Source organism: Pezoporus wallicus, unplaced genomic scaffold (assembly GCF_028554395.1).
Source record: "Pezoporus wallicus isolate ANWC-B61680 ecotype Strahan unplaced genomic scaffold, APGP_CSIRO_Pwel_v1 scaffold_6446, whole genome shotgun sequence".
In the NCBI taxonomy this organism is placed as follows: domain Eukaryota; kingdom Metazoa; phylum Chordata; class Aves; order Psittaciformes; family Psittacidae; genus Pezoporus; species Pezoporus wallicus.
In genome coordinates this window covers 5473092-5499330 of record NW_026636264.1, presented here as the reverse complement: position 1 = coordinate 5499330, position 26239 = coordinate 5473092, and the positions used below count along the sequence as shown (strand labels likewise).

The 26239-nt window shown below is 40.3% G+C and overlaps 1 protein-coding gene across 12 annotated transcripts in view; it reads left to right on the top strand.

The window, feature by feature from the left end:
• The window catches only part of GRIA4 (glutamate ionotropic receptor AMPA type subunit 4), a 220903-nt gene that overhangs the window by 138918 nt on the left and 55746 nt on the right, over nucleotides 1-26239 (top strand). For 11 of the 12 annotated variants that reach the window (XR_008970970.1, XM_057399750.1, XM_057399756.1 and 8 more), the window contains exons 5-9: nucleotides 3023-3076; nucleotides 5050-5208; nucleotides 7096-7263; nucleotides 12076-12180; nucleotides 20519-20629. Coding sequence is in view for 11 of the 12 variants with exons in the window: in XM_057399750.1 (XP_057255733.1) it covers nucleotides 3023-3076; nucleotides 5050-5208; nucleotides 7096-7263; nucleotides 12076-12180; nucleotides 20519-20629 (597 nt within the window). In the remaining variant the exon portion in view is untranslated. Of the gene's footprint in view, nucleotides 1-3022; nucleotides 3077-5049; nucleotides 5209-7095; nucleotides 7264-12075; nucleotides 12181-20518; nucleotides 20630-21940; nucleotides 23690-26239 lie in introns of those variants that run through there. The other variant, XM_057399759.1, reaches the window with a different exon arrangement.

The following is a 26239-nucleotide window of genomic DNA, read 5'->3' as shown; positions in this document are numbered from 1 at the left end:
GGAAGAAAGGTCTGAGAGTTCTCATTCCAGACTGAGTAGCTGTCAGAAACTTCTCTTGTTATGAAGGATTTATGTGCATTGCCTCAATTTGTCTCTAGTGCAGAAGCACAGTACAGAGAAAGGTGGTTCTTCAGGTAGCAAGAATTCATATCCTCTTTTATAGACCATAATCTGCAACTTTGATCATTTGAGAGAGAAAGGTGACTGTATTTGTATTGGGTATTCAAAAGTATGATGTGCTTACTGTATGTTTCACTAAACAGGCACTTTTTTCCCAAATCATAGGCAATTTCTGGTTTGCAGACTGTATGGTTAATAACCATAAGCATTTTCAAATTCAAAATCAAAATTGTATCCAGTCTTGGTTGGGAATACAAGCCATATAGCACCATTTCTCTTCTCTGTTTTCACGATCAACATTCTTACAGTGAAATTTGGCTTCGTTAACATTAGGGATATAAAATGTAGGTGTCTACATCAGAGCTAATCATCATCAACTCTTTTTCTTGTCAGTGCAGAAAAATCCGCACTTTCAGGGCACAAGCTGTCTAATTAATTTTGCACATGTGCTTTAGGATAAGATGAATCATTTCCTCAAAGTGCCTGCTCTTTCCACTGACTAAAAAGGAAGTTAAGAAAATTAGATGATACATAAATGCATACCTTTATCACTCACCCTAAGAGACAAGTTTTGAGAGAATACACTGAAAAACTCATTAAAAAAAAAAAAATACAGGAGTTGTGCAGTAATATATACATGTATTTGCTAGGAACAGGCACAGAAGCAAATCTGGGTAATCATTTTCAGTATTGACTTATTTTGTCTGTGACAACTATGGACTTGCATCTGACATACCTCACCGGTTATAGATTGATCATGTTGTTGCTGTATTTGACTGATAATGTTGCAATGATTATCACAATTTGTGTTATGAAACCAAACCAGGGAGCAGATCACTAAGGGTGTTAATTGCCAAAGAAAGGAGCTGCAGTCATTTGCCCAAGCTCAGGATCTGGTACATAGTTATGTCACATACATCTTAAATCATGTTAGTCCACTTACATTCAAACTGTGATACCGTAGTTATTTAAAAATGTAAGTATTTAATCTATATCAACTTCCCTATAATGGGTAGGCAAACATATTTTCATTATCATGTATTACTGAAGGAATAAAGTAAAAGCATTCTTGGTGTCAGGGATCACATCCCTGTTGAAGCCATTGAACCAGCAGGAGCTTGAATCTTTTTATTCAGTGAAGAAAAAAAAACAAGCCAACAACGTGACAGCACCCTCCTTACATGTGTTGATAGGGAAGTGTGATATCTCCCTCTTGCTCTTTGCCACCCCACCCAGTAAAATAGTAACAATGGTGTTTAATCACTGATCTAATGGGTGCTTGAGTCCAGTGAAGGGTGACAATCTGGTCATGGCTTGGGGGAGGGGGGAGTGGTTTCTCTAAAGGCTTTTTAACTTATGCTTGCTTTTTAAGTAAGATTTTTAAATAGTTAAAAAAATAAACTATATTTAAATAGTTTTATATACAAACTATAAATAGAGGTTGGGGAAAAAAGAAGAACAAAAGGATAACAGACAGATTGCTTATTTACTTTGGTACTTTACAGACAAGATGCTTATGCCACACCCCTTTGATTTTCCCTTCCACTTTGCTGTAGAAACAAATTGATTTACTGGAACAATAGAGCTGGGAATCAAGCATTTCCAAGTCTTAATACAGCTTTAGGTCCTGGGTCCTTAGATGTCTTTGGCCAGATTATTTAGTCCTTCAGCAACTTGCCTCTCATCTCCAAAATGTGATAATTATTTTTTACTGCACCAGGAAAAGGAGCTGCAAGGCTTAGTGAATGTTTGTTCTGTCTTTTGAACAGGAGGTGGGATCTGTAAAGGCAAGAAGCTTCCAGTTTTTCAGGACAGGGCCTAGAGCTAAGATATCAAAGCAGGCAAGGAGGCAGATCTATAAGCTTCCCATTACCTACTGAGTAACCTGCACTGCATAGAAAACTTCTGGCTGTATCTTATTTATTCATTTGGAAGGATGATAAAATGATTTGTGGAGATGACTGCATGAGGAAAACAAACAAATAAAACAACAGCATAAACTTAAGCTGCAAGCTGACTCTTTCTGAATAAGTGGTGCACTACCAAAAGTGAAGAGTCAAAAGGACTCTTGTACTCTTTACTGGTATTAAATGCAAGCTGCATGTTGTAGCTATTACTGTTAGTTTCTTTAGTAAAACCGATTTAAATTAACACCATTTTCTATTGACAAAATATTCTATTCTCAGTTTTGATTTTCAGCATGTTAAATAAAATGCATTCCATCACAGAAAGGGCAATAATATTGATACAAGGCGCAGGCTGACATAGATATTGTCTAAACCCTGTTGCTGATCTTGCCATATCAGGACTATAGTGGCTGCACATCATGGCTGTCGCCTGTTTGCAGCATTTGGTGTTATGTTTTGGTTAAACACTCAAGGGTAGCCTTGCTGCCCATTCTTGCTCTGTTCCCACTCATGCCAACTCCCAAAGTCTTTAGCGTATCACTAACTGATGTATAACACTCATAGTATGTGACCGTCTCAACAGCAAACAGCTTTCATCCTAAGAGGTGAAAACCCAGTCTGATTCAGAAATTCCTCATTTATTTAAAATGCAAAGAACATCAGCAGGTAGGCATTCTAGCTAATGTTTGACCATGTATGATCTCCTCCTTATGAATTTTCATCCCATAGTTAATTGCTCTATTTGATAAAATGCTATACTACTGTTACATTTTCGATCATATGGAAGACAGATTACGGGTTCATTACTTAGTCATTTTCATTTTCTTTTTCCTATGATTAAGCACCTGGAAAGTTATAGCTATCTTATCAGAGAAAGGCTATCAACATATTACATGTTACATATTCCGTGATTTGTATCTATCTGGCTATGAAAACACCTTCCTAGAGAAAACAGTGTGACGTTGTTTTTTTCTTTTCTCATTTCTCTCCCACAGATTGTGAGCGTGGGAAAGCATGTTAAAGGATACCATTATATTGTTGCCAACCTGGTAAGATACTTTTCTAGAATTATACCCTTGCTCTGTAGGTGAAACACTCAGCTTTACTTTGAAGTTGTAGCACTTCACACAACATTTGCCATTTGTCATTAATATGTGGTTGCACATAATACATTCTTTATGGTGCGTGAAAGAACTTGGTTTTGTTGTTACAGCCATCTAGACAAGAAGGGCACAAGGTTTCTCTCAAATTTTATCAAAATCAATGTAGCACAAAGGACTGCCAAGAGTATCTGGTGGCTGAATTAGAATTTACAGAACCACACTACGATTTTTGACTCATCTTTTTAGTATTACTAACAAAACAATTCTCAAAGTAACTTTTCTACATTCTCCAAGGAACATTCATTTTGCTGTAAAATCAGCTATTTCAAGTCAAATTGCTAGTTCAGTATTTTCATTCCAAGTCTAAACTGTATATTCACACAGATAATGTTCGGGAGAGGGAAAAAAAACAGAAAGAGTAAATGCAGTATTTTATTATTAAAATATCCTATTCTTTAAACCCAAATACTTGCCTGGCAAAGAACAGTGGTTATAAGACAGGGTCTAGCGTATGGTCTAAATTGTTTTCTTTTTACTCTCCCTCAAGGAATTTTAGTTGACATGAAATATTTATTGTGCTTTGCTGTACTTGTACCTTAACTCAAGATCACTTCAGATTATTTTTAAGACCTCAGGCATTTTAAATGAGATATGTCTGTTCTCTTAGGTCTTACAAATTAGATTTTCACAAATTTATAGTTCCCCAAGTAAGTTTTCCCATATAAAATCGTTGCTGCATACAAGAAACCTGAACTGCTAGTGGGATATACAGTGGAGACAGGCATATCTACCCATCTGCTTCAGCAGGGGTACATGTTGATATCTGCTGGCTGTTCAATAATGTGGGTAATACAGCCTCCTGATCTGTCACCTTTTATATTTTCTGTCAGTATCCCTTAAGACATGAATCAAATCTCGATCTTTAACAGTTTTTTGTTTTGTGGTTTTTTTTCCCTGGGATATTGGGTCAATAATTCACTTTCCCTCACAACCCCCCAGTCTTCCTTTTTTAAGTGTGACAGTACATGTCTGATTGCACGGATAAATGCCAATCAGAGAAATTTAAGAAAATAAAAATAAGATAGCTCTGAGCTAGTGTTAAACACAACAGCTAGGAAAGAGCAGAATGATTCATGCTAGCTTTTTAGCTTGCTTTAGCGGTTTACATTATGCAGTTTCTTGAAGTTCAGTTTTGTCTCTAAAGGCAAATTTTACTAAAGGATTTGTCTTCATATATGCTGAACGAATTAGCCTGAGAAACTAGTAAATCAGGAAGCATGTGTACTTTATTGTTTCTTTCAGTATTGTGGGTCACTCTAGGATTTCAATACATATATAGCAGATCTGAAAGCTACCACTATCCAATTTCATCAAAGTGTGATTCTGATGTTAGGTTTTCCTTTCACTAATGGTGAGATCCTCATGCACTGTATCTGCTTTCTAGTGTCTACTACATTACCTCGTTATCTCAGACACCTTCAGCCTAAACAATGAATCCTGGAATGAACTTATTTACATATTTGTTCATTTCGCGAACATGCAAAAAACAGGCATATATTGGTTAAAGCACTAGTGCAGTGCTCATTCAAATCTGCGGGTTTTGATGGAAATTGGATTAAGGATTTAATATTCTGCAGGCACTTTTCAATTGATTCGCCAAAGGCATTTGTTCAAAAACTGTCTGCCATTCCCAGCAATGTGTTGCTTAGCTGTAAGACCACACTAGCAATAATGCTGGAAATTTATTTCTTGGTTTTGTTTCATTCTTTATTACACAATGGAAATCATCAACAAAGGTTCAACATTAGTGTCTAATGGAAACCTGATGCTGTACACTCTTACGCTGCCTTGTTAGCCTAGAGCAGACTGGACCCACAGTGATGTGCAAGGACAAACAAAATCTTAAATTGGTTTTCTAGGGATTCAAAGATATTTCTCTGGAGAGGTTTATGCATGGAGGAGCCAATGTAACTGGATTTCAGCTGGTAGATTTCAGTACCCCAATGGTAGCTAAGCTGATGCAGCGCTGGAAGAAGCTGGACCAGAGAGAATACCCAGGATCTGAGACCCCACCAAAGGTACTGGCTGAAGCACTACCAAATGTTCTATCACTTAAGTGTTCTAATTTCTGATTAACTTTGTTGAATACATAAATGAATACCTTAATATTTAGGCAGAAGAGAAGGCAGTTGATCTTACTAATACTTGCTAATAATTATGTCTATCCTTATGATTGTATGATAGAAACGCAAACTGCAACACTTTTCACTGATGTGTTTTTATGTCCTTTGTTACGTATTCTCCAACTTCACCCCTTTACTGACAGGAATTAAAGGTCAAAAGCTTAACTGACAATTTAATTTCAACCAGTCTTACATTAATTAGTCTAATTATCTGGATTCACTTAGAGTGCAGAGCTTTCCAGACAGCTGAACTCTTCTGTAAATGAGATATAACTGCAATTGTAAATTTATTACCCTGAAATTTCATTTGGAGTTTCCTCTGGAAATCCTGTCCACCTCAAAACCTGGTGTAGTGATCACTTTCAGGCACAACCTTACAGTGAAATTACATCCCACTGTTCCTCTCTCTTAATCTCTCACAGATGGATAACAAAATATCTCTCACCTATAATTTTCTTGGCAGGCACATCACAGCATAGTTGTAAATATGATTTCATCAAAATAGTTCTGGTATTATATGTACTAATGAATATCAAACCTTGTTGAAAATGGGATCCTTTATGCTGGGCAGTGTGCAAAGATAAGCAGTCAGCCCTCCTTTGGCTGGGAGATTGATGTGTTAGCAGAATTTAGAGAAAGTATCAACGTAGATACAAAGCATAGCTACATAATTCAGTGAATATTAAAGAAATTTATGTCTGAAGATAAAAAACAAACAAACAAAACCAAAGATGCTCTGGGCTATGGAGTGCAGATATCCCCACGTAGAGGTGACAGGAACAATTTAGTCTATATGACTCCTTGCCGCATGAACAGGATTGTGCTGCCTTCTTCTGAGAATCATAGAATGGTTAGGGAAGGAAAGGACCTTAAAATGATCTAGTACCAACCCCCATGCCATGGGCAGGGAACACCTCCCACTAGACCATGTCATACAATGATTAATCTAGATCGCACATAATTCACCTATGGATAACCAAAATTTGAGATTACAACGATAAACAGTGTCCCAAAGAGGTTATAATATACAAGACAAAGGAAGGCAAGGAAATTAGATTTTAATAAGTGAACTAAAACTTACGAAGTTCCAGGGCATATGCATAGCAGCCCTGGGCATGTGAACAACTTCACATGTGCAGTATGTTCATCAGAGGACCATACTGAGAAAATGTCCCTTTGTTTATGTGGCTTCAGGCTAATATCTGTTGAAGACTTGCTTTACACATTTCATTTGGCATGTTCTCAACCTAAAGCAGTTACTGTAGTTAGTGTAGAAACATAAACCCCTCACTCCCCTATATCATTCGGAGAGCCAACACAGGTTTTCTGATAGGAGATAAGATACTCTTAATCATTCTTAACAATTCCAATAGCCCGGATGTCTGCTCATTAGCCATGCATTTTTTGCATTTATATTTTCTCAGTGAATTAGTGTTCCTTTCTTTTCTTTTGAGTAACTTGGATGGGTGGGATTATGCCTTAACACATAAGACAATTGGAAAAAAACCAAACCTTAAGTATTTCCAGTTCTTTTAACAACTCTTCAGAGGTAGATTTCTCTCCCTTAAGAAATACAGTTTCAAAGCTGGAGCTACTGAAATATACTCTTCTCAGACCAGCATTTCTACCTTAGTCAAAATTACTTTTGCTTTTGAGGAGAATTTTTTAATAAATGAAGGTGCAGAAACTGCTGCACAATGAATCAAACTATAAATATCTGAGACAGATCATTTTTGTAAAGACATGCCAATGCTGAAGTGGTGTGTTTGTCCATCTATTTAGTATACATCTGCATTAACATACGATGGAGTGCTTGTGATGGCTGAAACTTTCCGTAATCTTAGAAGGCAGAAAATTGATATTTCAAGGAGAGGAAATGCTGGTGATTGTCTTGCTAACCCTGCAGCCCCATGGGGTCAAGGAATTGATATGGAGAGGACATTAAAACAGGTAAGGGCAGGCTTTATTCTGGTCATCTTTTAAATATTGGACAGAGGTTGTACAAGATATGGTTTGGAAGATACTATGCACAAGGGTAGTAATGAGAGATGGAAAGCTTGTTATTCATTTGTCGTTTGTAAACAGCTGGGGCTGTTCTGGTTGTTTTGGTTTATAAATTGGAATGAAGAAAGAGGGCTGCTACTACTATTTGAAACTTCTATTATTTTTATTAAGGTAGTTGGGCTTTCCTTGACTGAATTGGTGAGCTTATCTGTTAGTTTTGCATATAACCTGGATGTACAGATATTGTCATTTAAGGAAAATGGTATAGCTGCATAGAATCATAGAATAGTTAGGGTTGGAAAGGACCTTAAGATCATCTAGTTCCAACCCCCCTGCAATGGGAAGGGACACCTCACACTAAACCATCTCACCCAAGGCTCTGTCCAACCTGGCCTTAAACACCGCCAGGGATGAAGCATTCACAGCTTCCTTGGGCAAACCATTCCAGTGCCTCACCAACGTTACAGTAAAGAACTTCTTCCTTATATCCAATCTAAACTTCCCCTGTTTAAGTTTTAACCTGTTACCCCTTGTCCTATCACTACAGTCCCTAATGAAGTGTCCCTCTCCAGCATCCCTATAAGCCCCCTTCAGATACTGGAAGGCTGCTATGAGGTCTCCATGCAGCCTTCTCTTCTTCAGCATGAACAGCCCCAAATTTCTCAGCCTATCTTCATATGGGAGGTGCTCCAGTCCCCTGATCATCCTCGTGACTCTCCTCTGGACTTGTTCCAACGGTTCCATGTCCTTTTTATGTTGAGGACACCAGAACTGCGCACAATACTCCAGGTGAGGTCTCAGGAGAGCAGAGTAGAGGGGCAGGATCACCTCCTTTGACCTGCTGGTCACACTCCTTTTGATGCAGCCCAGGATACGGTTGGCTTTCTGGGCTGCAAGCGCACACTGAAGCCGACTCATGTTCGTTTTCTCATCGACCAACAGCCCCAAGTCCTTCTTGGCAGGGCTGCTCTGAATCTCTTCTCTGCCCAACCTGTAGCTGTGACTGGGATTGCTCTGACCCAGCTGTAGGACCTTGCACTTGTCATGGTTAAACTTCATGAGGTTGGCATCAGCCCACCTTACAAGCGTGTCAAGGTCCCTCTGGATGGCATTCCTTCCCTCCAGCGTATCAACCAAACCACACAGCTTGGTGTCATCGGCAAACTTGCTGAGGGCGCACTCAATCCCAATGTCCATGTCAGCGACAAAGATGTTGAACAAGACCGGTCCCAACACTGATCCCTGAGGGACACCACTCCAGCTGGTCTCCAGCTGGACATTGAGCCATTGACCACAACTCTTTGTGTGCAGCCATCCAGCCAGTTCTTTATCCACCGAGTGGTCTATCTATCAAATTGATGTCTCTCCAATTTAGAGACAAGGATGTCATGTGGGACAGTGTCAAATGCTTTGCACAAGTCCAGGTAGATGACATCAACTGCTCTACCCCTGTCCATCAGTTCTGTAGCCCCATCATAGAAGGCCACCAGACTGGTCAAGCAGGATTTCCGCATAGTGAAGCCATGCTGGCTGTCACCAAGCACCTTGTTGATTTTCATGTGCCTTAGCATGCCTTCCAGGAGAATCTGCTCCAAGATTTTGCCAGGCACAGAGGTGAGACTGACTGGTCTGTAATTCCCCAGGTCATCCATTTTCCCCTTATTGAAAATGGGGGTTATATTTCCCTCTTTCCAGTCGCTAGGAACTTCACCTGACTGCCATTATTTTTCAAATATGATGCACAGTGGCTTAGCAACTTCATTTGCCAGCTCCTTCAGGACCCGTGGATGGATCTCATCAGTTCCCATGGACTTGTGCACGTTCAGATTTTTAAGATGATCTCAGACCAGATCCTCTCCTACAGTGGGTGCAAGGTCTTCATTCTCACAGTCTGTTCATGTGCCTTCCAAGACTTGGGTGGTGTGGTCAGAGCATTTGTCTGTGAAGACTGAGGCAAAGAAGTCATTAAGAACCTCAGCCTTCTCCAAATCCTGTGTAGCCAGTTCTCCCAAGAGCTTCCAGAGGGGCCTACATTGTCCCTAGTCTGTTTTTTATTTGCTATGTACTTGTAGAATCCCTTCCTGTTATCCTTAACATCCCTAGCCAAGTTTAATTCTAACTGGGCCTTACCTTTCCTAACCTGGTCCCTAGCTTCCCGGACAACATCCCTGTACTCTTCTCAGGCCACCTGTCCTTGCTTCCACCTTTTATAAGCCTCTTTTTTCAATTGAATTTTCCTCAGGAGCTCCTTATCCATCCAAGGAGATCTCCTGGCCCTCCTGCTGCACTTTCTTGTAGTTGGGATGCAACACTCCTGAGCTTGTAGCAGGTGATCCTTGAATATCAGCCAAGAGTCTTGGGCCCCCCTGCCCTCTAGGGCTATATCCCATGGAACCTTACTAAGCAGGTTCCTGAAGAGGCCAAAGTCTGCTCTTTTGAAGTCCAGGGCAGTGAGCTTGCTGCACGCTCTTCTCACTGTCCTGAGGATCTCGAACACGACCATCTCATGGTCACTGCATCCAAGGCTGCCCTGGAATGTCACATTTCCAACGAGCCCTTTCCTGTTGGTGAGCACGAAGTCAAGCATGGCACCTCTCCTTGTCGGCTCCTCTATGACTTGCAGAAGGAAGTTGTCTTCCACACAATCGAGGAACCTCCTGGATTGCTTGTGCCGGGCTGTACCGTCCTTCCAACAGATGTCAGGGTGGTTGAAGTCACCCATGAGAGTAACGGCCTGTGAGCGTGAGGCTTTTCCTATCTGTCTATGGAATGCTTCATCCGCAGGTTCTCCTTGATCAGGCGGTCTGTAACAGATCCCCACAGTAATGTCTCCTATAGCTATATTTCCTTTAACCCTGACCCACAAACTCTCTGTTGACTGCTCACCTGTCCCCAGACACAGTTCCATACTCTCCAGCCTATCCCTAACATAAAGGGCAACTCCCACTCTCCACCTGCTGAGCCTGTCTTTTCTAAAAAGCCTGTAACCTTCCATTCCCACACTCCAGCCATAGGAGCCATCCCACCATGTTTCTGTGATACCAATGATATCATATCCCCATAGACATGCACGCATCTCTAATTCCTCTTGTTTGTTCCCCATGCTATGGGTGTTTGTATAGAGGCATCTGAGCCGAGCTCCAAATGAAGCCAGCTCATTGGCTGGAGCGGCTGGAATATCTCTGCACTGCTCTGAGCATTTATTATAGGTTCTGGCAACTGACTGGGTGTGTTGGGATGGAATGACTCCCCCCCACCCCCAACACATCTAGTTTAAAGCTTCCTTGACCAGTCTGGCAAGCCTCCTACAAAAACTGCTCTTCCCCTTGACCAGCTCCACCAGCCCCCAGTAGGCCTGGCCTCCTGAATCAAGTCCTGTGTTCTAAATACCCAAACCCCTGACTATGGCACCACCATTCTAACCATTTATTAAACTAGCTAATCCTCCTAGCCTTTTTAAGGTCCCATAATATAACCTTTCAAATATGTTTCTATTGTCTTGATTAAAAGCAGATTTTTCCCAGGGAAATCACATAGGTAGTATTCTTTTTCTTTAAAAAGAAATTATGAGAGGTATTTTTCTCTAATGACAGGATTTTGAATTCCCAATGAATATGGATGCCTAGAAAGTTCCAGATTTCTGTCAAGATGATTTAGCCTTTCCTTTGAATAGGGCAGTAAGAAAATCAAAATCCTGCAGTAGAATTTAAATCATTGCAAATGAGCAGGCTCCACTCGGGAGAAATTGCTGAGGAGAAGTGACTGCTGACAGAGCTGGCAGCGCTGTGCCTGGAAGCCAAGGTTTGAGTCCTGGAGAAAAATCCACAAAGATAGAAATGCACAGAGGGAAAGAGTAACTGGTTTTAATCTGCATCCTGACTCTCAGGGAGAGAAATAAAGCATTTTGTATGCTTCACATACTCTGTACAGACCCATAGATCTGTGACAATTGAGAGAAACATGAAGTCAGGCTTCTGTGTTCAGGGAGCTAGCATGAGCCTTTGAACCTGGCCAAAGAGGTTTGGATGGCCAGATCCTGATACAATCAAAACCAGAAACAGTATGGTCATGACTTCTTTGGGATGAGGACCACAGTTTGGGTATCCCTTTGTGAAGCAGTATAGCACTGACAGAAAAAATAGAGTTCTGGTTTCAGCTGAGACACAGGTGGTGGAAAATTGCCACAGCCAATCTTATATCTGTCCTTCACTCTGAAGCTTTGGAAACATTCTTTTCAGGCCCTATGCATGTCGCCCATTTTCTTTTATAGTAAACTGCTTTGCTGAGGCTGTGGTTGCTGTCAACTTTACCTTAATGAGCAGTATATACTCAATTTGTACATGTAATCCACCAAAGTGTGAGCTAAAAAGATACATGAGCTCAGGCCAGTCATCCTTTGAGTTTATTTTATGTGATCCAAAATATTCTGCAGGAGTGGTGACAATGGTAAAAAACTTCTTTTTAGGACCTGAAGCTGGAAGGTGTTGAACATGATAGCATGCAAGAAAAGGTCCATTGTGTGTCATTGTTAGCACTTAGATACTGGCATATCTAAGCCTATTTTTGAGCATGGTGTAACAGGAAAAAAAAATACACAGGAAAAGTAGCCAACATATTGCTTTATAATGACTGACTACTCCGCAGTAGTGTTGTTACAGTAATCTAAGGACATAGCCAGGGCAACTTGCACTGCTCTGTGACATTTGGAATAAAGAATATAAGGTTGGGTCTTCATGATACTTTCTCTTCCATTTATAGGTTCGAATACAAGGATTGACAGGAAATGTTCAGTTTGACCACTATGGTCGCAGAGTCAACTACACCATGGATGTCTTTGAGCTGAAAAATACAGGCCCTCGTAAGGTATGTGCTGAGAGCATTTACTATTCTGATGTCATATGAGTTGTCTATGATGAAATGATTATGCAGACATATTAATCTGCACTCTGTCTAATTTTAAAAAGATATATTGAATACATGGATAATATTTCTGGTGAAAGCAGATTTAAACTGTATTTTCCACTAGATACTATTATTCCAGGTTCCAGTATAGGTTGGGAAACGACCTGTTAGAGAGCAGTGTAGGGGAGAGGGACCTGGGGGTCCTAGTGGACGACAGGATGACCATGAGCCAACACTGTGCCCTTGTGGCCAAGAAGGCCAATGGCATCCTGGGGTGTATTAGAAGGGGGTGGTTAGTAGGTCGAGAGAGGTCCTCCTTCCCCTCTACTCTGCCCTGGTGAGACCCCATCTGGAATATTGCGTCCAGTTCTGGGCCCCTCAGTTCAAGAAGGACAGGGAGCTGCTGGAGAGAGTCCAGCGAAGGGCAACAAAGATGATTAAGGGAGTGGAGCATCTCCCTTATGAGGAAAGACTGAGGGAGCTGGGTCTCTATAGTTTGGAGAAGAGGAGACTGAGGGGTGACCTTATAAGTGTCTATAAATATATAAAGGGGGAGTGTCACGAGGATGGAGCCAGGCTCTACTCAGTGGCAAACAATGATAGGACATGGGGTAATGGGTACAAACTGGAACACAAGAGGTTCCACTTAAACTTGAGAAGAAACTTCTTCTCGGTGAGGGTGACGGAACACTGGAACAGGCTGCCCAGGGAGGTTGTGGAGTCTGCTTCCCTGGAGACATTCAAAACCCGCCTGGACACATTCCTGTGTAACATTATCTAGGTGTTCCTGCTCCGGCAGGGGGATTGGACTAGATGATCTTTCGAGGTCCCTTCCAATCTCTAACATACTGTGATACTGTGATACTGTGATTCAGTGCAACAAATGGGGAGCACAAAAACAAGTGTGCATCTTGGAGTGGTGGATGTCAGTCAGTTAGGCATACTAATGAAAACCAGCTGGATGGCATGTTGCTAGGCTGCCTGGTAATGAAAAAGGGTCAGAACTCTGAAGAATAGATATTTCTTGTATCTTATCCAAAGATTTCTGTCTTGAAAATTGCTGGTATTTTTAGGTGGGGTAATTTGTATGTTCTGTGTAAACCTGAATCATAGGCTGTAACCAGCACAGGTCTTTTAAGGGGGAGAGGAGACAAGAGGAGAAAGGAGGAAGAAACAATCCCCTGAATACTTATATTTTCTGAAATTAATTGCAGTGTCTTATCCTGTGTGTTTGATTAGCTGCTTGTAAGCAATTTAAGCAAGTGCACATTAATATGTCTAAGCAGATCCTCTGTGTCTGAATGCACATAGCATATCACTCACCCTAATCACTTTGAAAAGATAAGCCTGGGTACTTTGTTAACCCTTTCTCTTCTGTGTTGAAATTTTTCCATTTTCTATAGTATATAAAACAAAGAGCAGAAGATGTACTCAGGCTCAAGGATTTTATTTCTTTTGGAAGCACAGTGTCCTGTTTTGTTGGAGAGGTCATCAGAACAAAAAAAAAAGTGAGAAGCTGATGTTGAACAGGAGAATCATGGCCACTTCAGTGGCCAAGGCAATCAGAATTGCAGGAAGCAGTCCTCTGCTGTTGGGCTACAGGTGACAAACCCAAGAAATGGTACTACAGGTGAACTGTGTAACCTTGAAGACAGTTACATATCACAGTGATGAGGAGGCAGAGTGTTAAACCACAGACTTTGAGCAGTATTACACATTGGGATGAAAAATTGCCAGTATATCACAGAATAGAGTGGTAGACCAAAGCAAACCATGTGCTGTTGGTGCAGTTGCCTTTGGAAGGTATGACAGATGGCTGAAGAATAAATTGGGAAAGGTGAATCTGTCTTCCTTCTCTCCTGGGAAGCCAGTGTCTCCTGCCAGGCAATGTGTCTGACCTTGCTGCCACTCCTGCTCCTTTCCTGGCTCCACACTGCACTATCAGCAGCCAGGAGGGTGTATGGGTGGCTGGGGTGCATCAAAGGCAAGTGGTGAAATATGACCTTTCCATCCTCTATTCCCAGTTGTACAGGAGGAAAAGCAAGGTGGAAAAGATGTGACTAATTAGGTCACAACATCATTAACTCATCAGGCAATTTGCTGGGCAGCAAACTGACAGAAGTGGCCTGTTTCTGTTACAGTATTTGTCATCTGTTATGAGAGAGGTGTCTGGCTGGCCCCACTGCAGAGTTGCCCCCACCCTCTCTTCTTGCCTGCAATTTAAGGGGAATGTGGCTGCAAATAGAGGAGCTATGTCTGTGCTGTGCTGGGATCCTAAGGTGCTTTTCTTACCTTTTCAGGCATACCTCTCTGCCACTCTTAAGCCATTACCTGTCTGATATAACAAGCTGTGACAGCTTTGACAGATCTGGCTGCTCACAAGAATTTACTTCTCATGTATTACATAGTATTTTATATGTGGTCATTGGACCAATTCTGTACTCTAGCCTGACAAACCCCATAAAATATGTGAGAAACGGCTATACTTAATTGAACTAAGAGGACTTTGCTTTTAATGTCTTTTTCTCGCATCCTATGTAACGTGATTTATGAGTCATCCAGCAATATCTTCTCAGGACTAGCCTTTCCAGTCAGAGTAAACCATGCCTCTAATCTTCAGAAAAGTCATTTTTGTTGCACACAGCTCTAAGGATGTGAAGAGAGCATTGCAAACTGGCACAGCTAGTCAGAGGCAGGCTTCCATATAATTTCGTAAAGGGAAACAATAGCCAATGCTCATATTAGGGTCATTTATGCAGCACTTGGTTCTTATCTGCAGAACAATAACAAAACCTGTTGGTGGGGGGAAAGGGTGTGAGAAGGATCACAGAGATGTAGTGGGATGGCTCTTGTGACTGGAGTGTTGCTATCAAAGGATACAGGTTCATTAGGAAGGACAGGCAGGAAAGATGAGAGAAGGGGCTGCATTTACATAAGAGAGCAGCTGGAATGCATGGATCTCTTCCTGGGGATGGATGAGGAGCCAGTTGAGAGTTTATGGGCTGGGATTAAAGAGACAACAGGTCAAGGTGGTATTTTAAAGGGTGTCTGCTCTAGGATACCTGAAGAACAAGTGGATGAGGCCTTCTACAGACGGGTAGGAGTAGCATCATATTCGTAGGTCCTAATCATCGTAGAGAGCTTCAACTACCCTAATATGTGCTGGTGAGACAACACAGCAGGATATAAGCAGTCCAGGAGGTTCCTGGAGTCCATTGACAAGATTTATTCCTCCAAGATATAGAGGAGCCAACAACGAAAGGTGCGCTGCTAGACCTCCTACTTACCGAGAAGGAACTTGCTGGGGACATGAAGGTCAAAGGTCTGCTTGGAAGATAAAGGGTAAGGCCCTAGAGGTAAAAGAGGCTTAAGATACCTGCTTAATTTTCAAGGGTTGCCTTCTCCAAGCTCAAGAGAACTCCATCCCAAGAAATGAGAACTCAGGTAAAAAATGTTAGGACACTAGGATGGATGAACAAGGAGCTGCTAGCCAAACTCAGACACAAAAAGTATGCACACAGAGATTGGGAGCAAGGATGGGTAACCTTGGAGGAAGACAGAAACGTTGTCTGATCATCCAGGGATGAAGTTAGGAAAGCTACAGCCCAAATGGAATTGAATCTGATAAGAAGAGCTTACACAGGTGTGGTAAGAAGAGCTGACACATGTGACAAAAGGACAACTAGAGAAAATGTGGGCCCTTTGCTTGATGAGACAGAGGACTTCAGTACAGAGGACATGAAAAAGGCTGAGGTACTGAATTCCTTCTTTGCCTCAGTCTTCACTAGTCTTTGAGAATCCCAGGTCCTAGAGACAAGAGAGAAAAGCTGAAGCAAGGAAGATGTACCCTTGATGGAAGATGATTAGGTCAGGGAATACTTCACCAAACTGGACATACATACATAGGTCCATGGGACCTTATGGGGTGCACCCGCACGTACTGATGGAGGTAGCAGATGTCATTGTGTGGTCACTCTCAATAATCTTTGGTTGATAATGGCACCTGGGAGAAGAGCCCCAAGACTGGAGGGAAGTACTTGTTTATTCTAGGAGGAGAACACAGGGAACTGCATGTAGATTCCTGGGAATGTGATGGAGCAGCTATTCTCGGAAACTTTTTCCAGGCACATTAAAAACAAGAAAATAATCACGAGTAGTTAGCATTGCCGAATTCTCCAACAGGAAGTTATGCTTGGTCAACTTGATAAATTTCTACAACAAAGTGACTGGTCTCATAGATGAGGGGAGAGTGGTAGGTATGGTCTACCTGGACTACACTAAGGTCTTTGACAGTATGTTGTGTGGGAGACTCCTAGAGAAGCTGTTTGTGTATGTGCTGGATAAGCAGACAGTGAGGTAGTTTGAAACCAAGCTGAAGGACCAGGCCCAAGGGGTGGTGATCAGTAGTCTGAAATCTAATTGGAGGCCAGTAACAGTAACCCAGGGGTCAAAACTGAGTCCAGTCCCATTTAACATTTTCATTAATGATCTGGATCTGGATCAGAATGTACCACCAGCAAGTTTGCTGATGACACCAAACTGGGAGGAGTGGCTGATATGGCAGGGGGTTGTGCTGCCATCCAGAGGGAGAAAAGGGCTGACAGGAAACTCATGAATTTTATCAAGGAGAACTACAAAGTTCTGCACATGGGAAGGAACAATCCCAGGAACCAGTGCATGCTGACAGCCGCCCAGCTGGAATGCATCTTTGCAGAAAGACACTGGGGGTCCTGGTGGACACCAAGTAGAACATAAACCAGTAATGTACCCTTGCAGCAAAAAAAGCAGATGGTATCTTGGGCTGCATTAGACAAAGTATTGGCAGCAAGTTGAGGGAGGTGATCCTTTGCCTCTCCTCATTGGTGAGGCCACACCTAGAGTTCTGTGTCCAGTTCTGAGCTCCTCAGTACAAGAGATGAATGGATGTGCTGGAGAGAGTTCAGCAAAGGAACACAAATATGATGAAGGGACTGGAGTGCCTCTTCTAGGACAGCCGGAACTGTTCAGCCTGGAAAAGACTCAAGAGGGATCATACTGATGTGTACAAATACCTGACGGGAGGGTGCAAAGACAATTGAGCCAAGCTCTTTTCATTGGTGCCTACGTACAGGATCAGAGGCAGTGGGCACAAAGTGTCACACAGAAGGTGCCTTCTGAACATCAGGAAACACTTCATAATTTGAAGGTATCCAAATGCTAACACAGCTTGACCAGGGAGGTTGTAGAGTCCTCATCCTTGGAGATATTCAGAAGCAATCCAGACATGGTCTTGGGCAACTAGCTCTAGGTTGTGCAGCAGGTGGTCCCTTCCTTCCCCAATCATTCTGTGATTCTCTCATTCACCATTCATCATGTCACCAAGAAAAAAAGTAAACAAATTATATGCATATATATATATATATATATATACACACACATATATGCACGTATATGCATGTATATGCACAAGACAGTCTAGGATTTGGATTCTATATTCCAGCTTGGGCAACTAACATGAAATTAATTATCCAAAATTTTGAGTGTTCTGTTGCTTTTAGTGACTTGTGTGCTTCAGCAGGAGCACCTCAGTGGTTGCTACAAGGCACACAGGCCTTCAGAAATAGCAGTATTCATCCAAATGACAAACCTGCCACAGACTTACTTTGAGGCTGAATTTTTTTTTTTAAATGTTGTTTCCTAAAATACAAATTCAACCTCTGCATAAGTGTATGTGACTGCTGTACATTCCAGTTGCAATCCAGATAGAATTGGATATACTTTAACTGCTGAATTCAATCCTATCCTTTGAGGAATTTTTTTCCTTAGGGATTTGATGTATTTATAAGAAAGTATATTTTTATTTAGTGCTCCCACTGTGACTGTGAATCTATATACTTACGCAAGTGTCATGATATATCTTCTGTATATTTATGCAGTAATCCAGTTCTGTAGTTACTTTAGCACAGATTTGAGATGTACACATGCAAGCTCACGGCCTTGCACACAAACTAAAATTCCTTTTAAAAATGCCTGCCATTCCTCAAAAACCTCCTCTATCTCTGTCTGCATTTTCATATGCTACATACTTTTATAACACAACGCATCATTCATTTTCTGCTTTCCTTCTGAACTTTCCAGCAACAAGGAATTGCACAACAGAAAGCAATCATTCTCTACTATAATGAGCTTCCCAAACTGACAGGTTTTGGTGTGCATATTCTGCCTTTAGCTGGTCGCAGTTTTTGACAAGAACTTGACATTTTCAATTATCAATTGTATCTGTGACTCTGGTTGTCAGGATGAAAAACAATACCTGTAAGTGCATCTTACTTAGAAGAATACTTCCTCTCCATTCTAACAGCAATGCTGAAGCTTCTTGTTAGCTGCAGACACCTAAATCAAGGCTCCTGTGCTGTACAGCAATTGCAAAGAGAAAAGGAACATTCAACTAAGTATGACAGAAGTTCTGATCAGGTAGAGTTTGTGCTTGTTTGCTTCACTAATAGGAAAAAAAAAACAAACCCAAAACAAACCCAAAAAATCCTCACTTGTATTCAATCTCACTCACACATAATAAATCACTTCATGTATTTGTAATTCTCTGTGGTGAGTATTTCTGCACACTGCTCTAGGGACTCCTGAAATGACTTGCCTCTCAATATTTTATTTTTTTTCTTTTCAAAAAAGGAAATGAATGAAACAGTAAATGTAAAAATTAAGAGGAAGGTTGGCTGGTTTAAGAATATACAGGGTTCTTTATATAAGACCAGGAATTAAAATCACTCCCATGCACTTCTAGTCTCTCATGTCACATCGTTGATGTTTTTCCACATCGTAGAGGCAGAATCCTGTGTGATGGTGAATTTTAGTTTGGTTCCACAATAATGTTAGAAACAATATTGGCTGTATAACTGATCTAATAGTTTAGCCAGTTCCCATCATACTGAGGTCTTTCCATCCAAGGCACAGACTGTCCATTTGCGCTGAAGTTACACTGGGGATTTCTGCTAAAATTCCCTTTCTTTTTCTGGTAGGATGGACAAAGCATTTCTCTCTCCCAGCTCTTGGTCTCATGAACTCCTGATTGATCAAGGGTGAAGGGAAGGGGCAGTTGCTGCTGACTGGTCCCCAGGTGCTTCTGGAAAGTGAGCTGTGCCAGGTTGAATTGATAGGAACCTTTCAAAATCACTGCCGCTGTCTGCATCTTTCCTGAGGAAAAAGATCAGTCTCTTAATTCATGAGGTTCTCAGCAGCTTGGAGAGCCCCTTTGGCTGGGATTAGAGCACTGTTCTACTGACATGTTTTTGTTCCTGTTGTCTGTTTGACATGGAGCTGAGTGCTGTCAGTACTGGGTCAGAGGAACAGCCATTCCCCAGGAACCTATCAGAGGATCCACAGATAACCATGATCTAGTTGCAGAAAAGAGAATGGCAAAAAAGGGAAAAGGGAGGGTGGGATTTTTCTCTCAATGGGAATGCAAGAACTAGTGATTCAAACCTGGCCCTGGTTACTGCCAGCAATGAAAACGACAGCTGTGTCACCATAAGGCTGCTCTGGGGAGAGTCATGGCAGCCTAAATGCTTCCAGGGAGAGGAAAACCTAATTTTTATCATGTCCCTTTAGGCACTTAGCAGAGATATTTTTAAAGTGAAGTTACTCTCACCATGCTTTTGAGTCAATGGGGAAAGCAGGCGCTTTTCTATGAAGAGTACTTATTCTGTGTGAGCTGAGTCACTGTCTGGTGGTGCCTGTCTGTCAGTGAGTGTAAAGAAAACTTTAATAACATGGCTTCTAAGGTAGGTACTAAAAGGTCAATGCCAGCAGTTAGGTGGAACTAGCCGCGTGTAAGTCCCTGGGCTGGGGTCTCCTGAGAGGCCCATCACGGAGCAGGGAACTGAGGTAAGCATTTGAATTGCAAAACTGTCATCCAAGTGTCTTTCGCTCCTCCATCTAAGACCTCAGATGATGTGGAGGATTAAGGAATGAAAATTTTCTCTTGCAAAGAAAAAATTATCATATCTCATTTATGTCTCAGGAAGGCATCAAACTAGTGAAAATGGGATTTAAATTGTGTGTCTGGTTGTAATAAGTAGCTCAGATCATTCAGGAACAGCTGAGTGGCAGTGGTATCATGTCCAACTGTGCAGAAGTGGTGCAAGATACTACACCCAATGTGTTAGATGCATACCACCTGGGTATGAGCATGACAGCATTTTCTTTGATTCTTCAGATCAGTCTGTTGCTCTTATAATCATTTATATTCGTAATTGTAGAGAATGTAAACTTTTCTGCTGTAAATTATATACATCTTGTTTTGCAGGTTGGTTACTGGAATGACATGGATAAATTAGTTTTGATCCAGCATGAACCTACACTTGGAAATGACACTTCAGCCATTGAGAATAGAACAGTAGTTGTCACTACAATTTTGGTAAGGCATTTCTTTTTTTAATGCTTATTCTGGTGTGTGACACAATCTCGTTTCTATTTATGGTCTAATTTAGTCTGCCAGTTCCTAGTCTAGTGGGAGGGTGAAAGCCATGTATCTTAATTATCTTGACTGTCATATCTGTGTAGATTTTTTTTGGTATGCATATAATATAATGATTCACTTGAAATCAGGGTTTTACAGTTGAGTTGTGGTGATTTTTTTTTCTGTATTCAGTCTTTTCCATTTTTTACTAAAGTAAAATACAAGTAAAATACTCAGAAATACAAGTGAATTCTTTCAACCTCTAATTGATAAATCTTGACTCACAAGAAACTGGGAAAAAGATAAAACGCAAAACCTCTAAATGACAGAATTGAACAGAGTGTATAAAATGAACTGTTTATATAATGCCAGTGTCCCTTTTTATTGATACCTTATAAATTCAAAATTAACATTACCAAGAGCAAATATTCTAAGTAGTATAGTTCTGTCATCTAATTACAACTAGATTATGTGTTTTTTAATTGTGAATGAAAAAATGAATTTAGTAGATGCATTTGAACATATTTATTACTATGCTTATTCAGCATTTCAATAGAATTCCAATTTTAACAAAATCAAAATAGACTTGGGGGTTGATTTTCCAGTGTTACTGGTGTTTTTGAAGACTGGTTGCAGAGGAGAATGCAGTTGCTTCATTCATTTACATTTTTAATACATAGTTTTTAAAACTACTGTTTCGTACAAATCTGTATTTTAAACAAAATATTTAACAATTTTCCCTCTAAAGTCTGACATGCCCTTTTAAGCCGATGTTTGTCAAAGTCAACTGACAAAGGGTGACCTTTACCTGACCGCTTTTAAGATTTTACATCTCAGTTCACTGCCCTTTTCACCTGCTTCATTTAGACAAGACATTTTAACCCTTTAGAATAAACTGTGTCTCAAATGGGAAGGAACATTCTGTATGTGTTGTTAAGCAGTAATTTTTCTGAGTTAATACGGAGTTGAAAATGTTTCAAAGGAAATGTCAAGACATTTTCATACTCAAAAATGCAGGTAGTTACCAGATTTCTGGCAGGTGTATCAGGATTTATACATTAAGTATATTATCATTCCAGGACACAAATCAACCAAACTACTATGCAGGAATTCAGAATGTAACTCCTAACCAAATTGTGTAACTTTTGATTTTATTTCATTTTTTTGCATGGGACATTTAAAATATATGTATCATTTTCCTAAGAAAAAAAAAAAAAAAAGACTTGGTGATGGAAAAAATATACTTCAGTACAGTCCTCCTCTTTTCAGCCTCTGATGAAGAATCCTATTTTAAGAAATTGATCAAGGAAGAAAAGAGTCCCAAGATGCTGCGAACATTCCTAACTAAGGCTCAAGTATTAACCACCAGTCTAGTAGCATTGAGCTAATTTTTCCATATGGATTACTGTTCCTCTGACTGGATGACCAGGCACTGAACCACCAAGAAAAGTTCTGTGGCTAATCTGAAATGTCTAGAACAGATGACGTTATTCTTCAACTTTGCCAAGCTGAGAAGAGAATGATGTGAATAACAGGCTTTCAGTCGAAATTTTCCTCTCATACCAATCCTGATATCTTTGACTGAAGCTACCATACATGAATACTGCAATTCCATAAATAGCTCCAAGCTTAGGAGAAGCAAGTAAAAAATAATAATGAAAAGTAATATAAAAGGTTCCTGTTTGCTAGAAAGGAAAAAAGGAAAACAAGAAAGCTTTTAAAATGTGTTATCTTGCCTGTCCTGTTTGCATTGAAGCATTTTGATGTGCATAATAAATGTTATCTTCAAAAGAACTTTTCCAGTTCTTGCATTGAAAGGACTGGTGGGTTCATTTTAAAAACCAAAAAGCTGAATTAATATTCCAAAGCATGCCCTATCTTTATGCAGCACGTCACCTTGGGATACATGCAGTTAATATGAAAGCAGCCCTGCTTCTTGACCACAAGTGTCCCCTTCTCAATGTTTCAAAATCACAGTGCAAGAGAACTATATCAGAATTTGGTTTGAATAAGAATATATGGTGAATTCTGCCTTCTCATGGTTGTCTCCCATTATCTCCCGTGGGAGCTGCACACATGATGCTGATGGCAAATGAGAACCATGATTCTTAATATTGACCTGCCAGGACAATGTATTTAGTATCCACAAGCATATGATCACACACACAAAGGAAAGATATATTTAGAATAACTCAGAATCCTGTTCTTTTGCTCTTCTTTGTGTTATAGTCATGTTGCAAATGCCAGACAGCAACTTTTCCCCTCTTCATTGTCCTCTTCACACTGAAGGGAAGTTGAACCACTGTAGATGACACATGTAATTTTGGTTGCATGCGTATTTTCCAACATTAAACAGATAAGCTTCTGCAACCAGTGCTGTCAGGCTTTTTAGTCTTTGAAGGCAGGTGTCGTGGCAGCATAAGATTACAAGTTTTCAGCATGGCTTGCTTTAATTTTTGCCTGAAGCCAAATAGCTCAAGTTGATTTGCCCTCTGTTTCTTCAGTTTTTATGTGTCTATGCTTACTGTGCTGTTATGTGGCTGTATGGCTACTGCATAGAAGATGCATTATAATGAATTAGCTCTGCACTCAAAGAATTTAGTACAGTGTTGTCTATTTGGCAAAATATTATGTTCATTTGTAACACAGTGAAAGCATGTAGAATTTACTTTACAGTTTTGGTTTAGTGCATAGGCACTAAATCTATCTCCAGCTAAGAATGTGGTGAAGGAGCAGCCCAGAGAAAGGTGGCAGTAGGGACAGCTGATGCTGTGCATTGCATGGGCTGCAGTGCAGCCCTCCTTTTTGTAGCTCCTGGGAGAGACCTGTACCCTGCATGTATGGCCCTCTGGGAAGGACAGCTTTTCTACCTGTGTGCAGAAGTATTCCCTCTGGGGAGGGCTTGGGACCTCCAAATGCACAGTAAGCTCACTGTATGGCTGGAGAAGGGATGCTATGTGCAGCCCGCCTCTAACAGTGAGTGATTTACCCATCTAGGAATAATGATTATCTCTAGTTTAGTAAATTAAGAAATACGGTGACAAGTTGCTGAGATAGAATGTAAGGGAGTAGGGTGAGAAGACTACTCCAGTCTCTCTGATACATTTCATGGTACAGTCTTCAACTCTGAGACTGTAAAACTTAAAAAATCATGAAAATCCTTTAGAACAAAAGCTTGATGTGCGTGAGCTGCATCTGTGTTGTGGCTTACAGCTCAGTATTTTAATGGGATGGTCTGGCAGATTAAGGTTCAAGGGCAGAATCCAGTTCACAACTGAGTCACCTAAATGTAGATGACTTTACAAAGGGTACTGATTCAGTTGCCCACTGAATGAATGCCCACTCAGTGACATTTAAGATGCTCTAGGGTATAGTGCCTATCCCCCATTTCTTACACTGGCAGGAGGACATTTGCCTCTCTCGTGCCATATAAAATCTCTCCATCTGGATGTCTGCACTTTCAGGCATGTGGAATAAATTGTGCCCCAGATATATAATTTTTCCTGAAAGCCCACTATGATTTAGAAATTGATTCAATATCCCATAGGTGGATGCCTAAGACAGAGGTTATCAGACCTATCCATAAAGTGGCAGGACAAAGGACCTGCAGAACTGAACTTGGAGGTCAAGCAGTTTACTTTAGGGCGTCTCAGATGACAGATAACCTTCATTAGGTGACTGAGAATCATCCTCATTGTTTTGACAGATAAACTCTTGATGGAGTCTTACCTCAAAAATTCTAACTATGACCTTTCTCATAATAGAAGAATATTTTTTCATTAGAAATCTTGTTAATTAAATTCTTTGTTAGACTGGAGAATACAGTGAAGTTTGTTGCATGACAACAAGAAAGACTTCAAACCGAATCCTGGACAGTTTATTCAGAAAAAGGGAAAAAAAACAAAAACAAACAAAAAAACCAAACAAACAAAACAACAACCCAAAACCACAAAAAAACCTTCCATGACATCTACAGAAGTGTCTTTCAGAATAAAGTGTGATGATGTGTGCCACTTCTGTTCTAAAAATCAGACATTTCCTTGCACGAGTATTTGTCACTTTTGCAAATTATTTTTACAGTGTTTAAAGACTTTGAAATGAACTTAGAATAGGAAAGCCAAACACAGATCTATTTGGTATTTGAGTTAGCTACTTTCTCCAGCTTCCCTTATAACATGAATCATCAGTTGTGAGCATATTACTGTACACATGAATTTGTGGCAATGTGGTGGAATGATTTGTTTTACATCTATAAAGGTAATTGTTGCAGACATCAACTTGTATTTACAAATGTTAAATATTGTTATAAAATTGTGAATTATATAAGTAAAGCTTGCACCATTTCAAATATCTGATCCATGCTAGTCGTTGATCATTTCAGTGTGGACTTTTCCTTGATTCACTACCCTACAGAATACTGTTAAGCAGCTGAAATCTTGCAAATATTGCTGTGTTAAACCTCATTCAGTAGTAAGTCAAACTTGCATTTTACGTCAGTAGGTTAAGTGCTTATAGTTCAAAAATGTAGTAAATTCAAAGATGGTGGAGAGAAGTAATATTTTTATTAGAGAAGAGTCTAAAACTAGAAACAGTGAAAAAGCATACCTACCATTCTCAGCTATTTAATCTGATCTGATAAAAGATACTACCACTCCATAGATGTCTTTCATCTCTTGTACCTTTAGACTAACATGGTTACACTAAGATTAGTATTGATTTAGAAAATGCTATTGTAATTGTATTATACATAAAAAAGTCACTTTTTTCAATGCCACAGATTAAAAAAAAATCATTAAGATATGGCTGAGTGCATGCTATTGATCAGATGTTCTATGATTGTATGTTCCTATGATTCTGTTTCATGACTTTGAAGACTGACCTTGCAAGTTCATCTGTGTAAGTTGCTTGTTAGCAAACCAGTAAAGCATGTCTTGCAGTGCCCTGATGTTATTATAATAACATCTGCATACCTCACTAGTTTGAAACAGCTCCAAATCCTGAAATGCACAGAATTTAGAACTAGTGCTACTTACTGATTTTTTTATTTTTTTTTTTTGCAAACAGTCATTATCAGAAAGTCACATTCAGTCCTACCTACATCCCCCATCAATTTCTACTTTGAAAATACATCTCATTATTTGGCAGGTAAAGTAGGCACAACAATTAAAGAAACATATTTATTCTGTGTAAAATAGGAGGGATAGGACAGCATAATAAAAGGTAGTAGGTGCTCCCATTATTTTTAATTTTATTGTTTCACACTGGCAGATCTCACTCTATTGCTGCTTCTTTTATTGTTTCTCCTTTTAAAGCAGTCACAGCAAGAGGTAATACCTTATTATACGAGAGAATTGCATTCTAAGAGATTTTACTTGCTGTATTTTGCTCTAAATCAGTAAGATGAGAGGTCCACACACTTCTTACTGTGTCGTGAGCCCCAGAGATGAATATGGTGCACCAGGTGGGGTCTCATGAGAGCAGAGTAGAGGGGGAGAACCACCTCCCTGGACCTGTTGGCCACGCTCCTTTTGATGCAACACAACATAACGCATCAAAGGCCTCAAACAC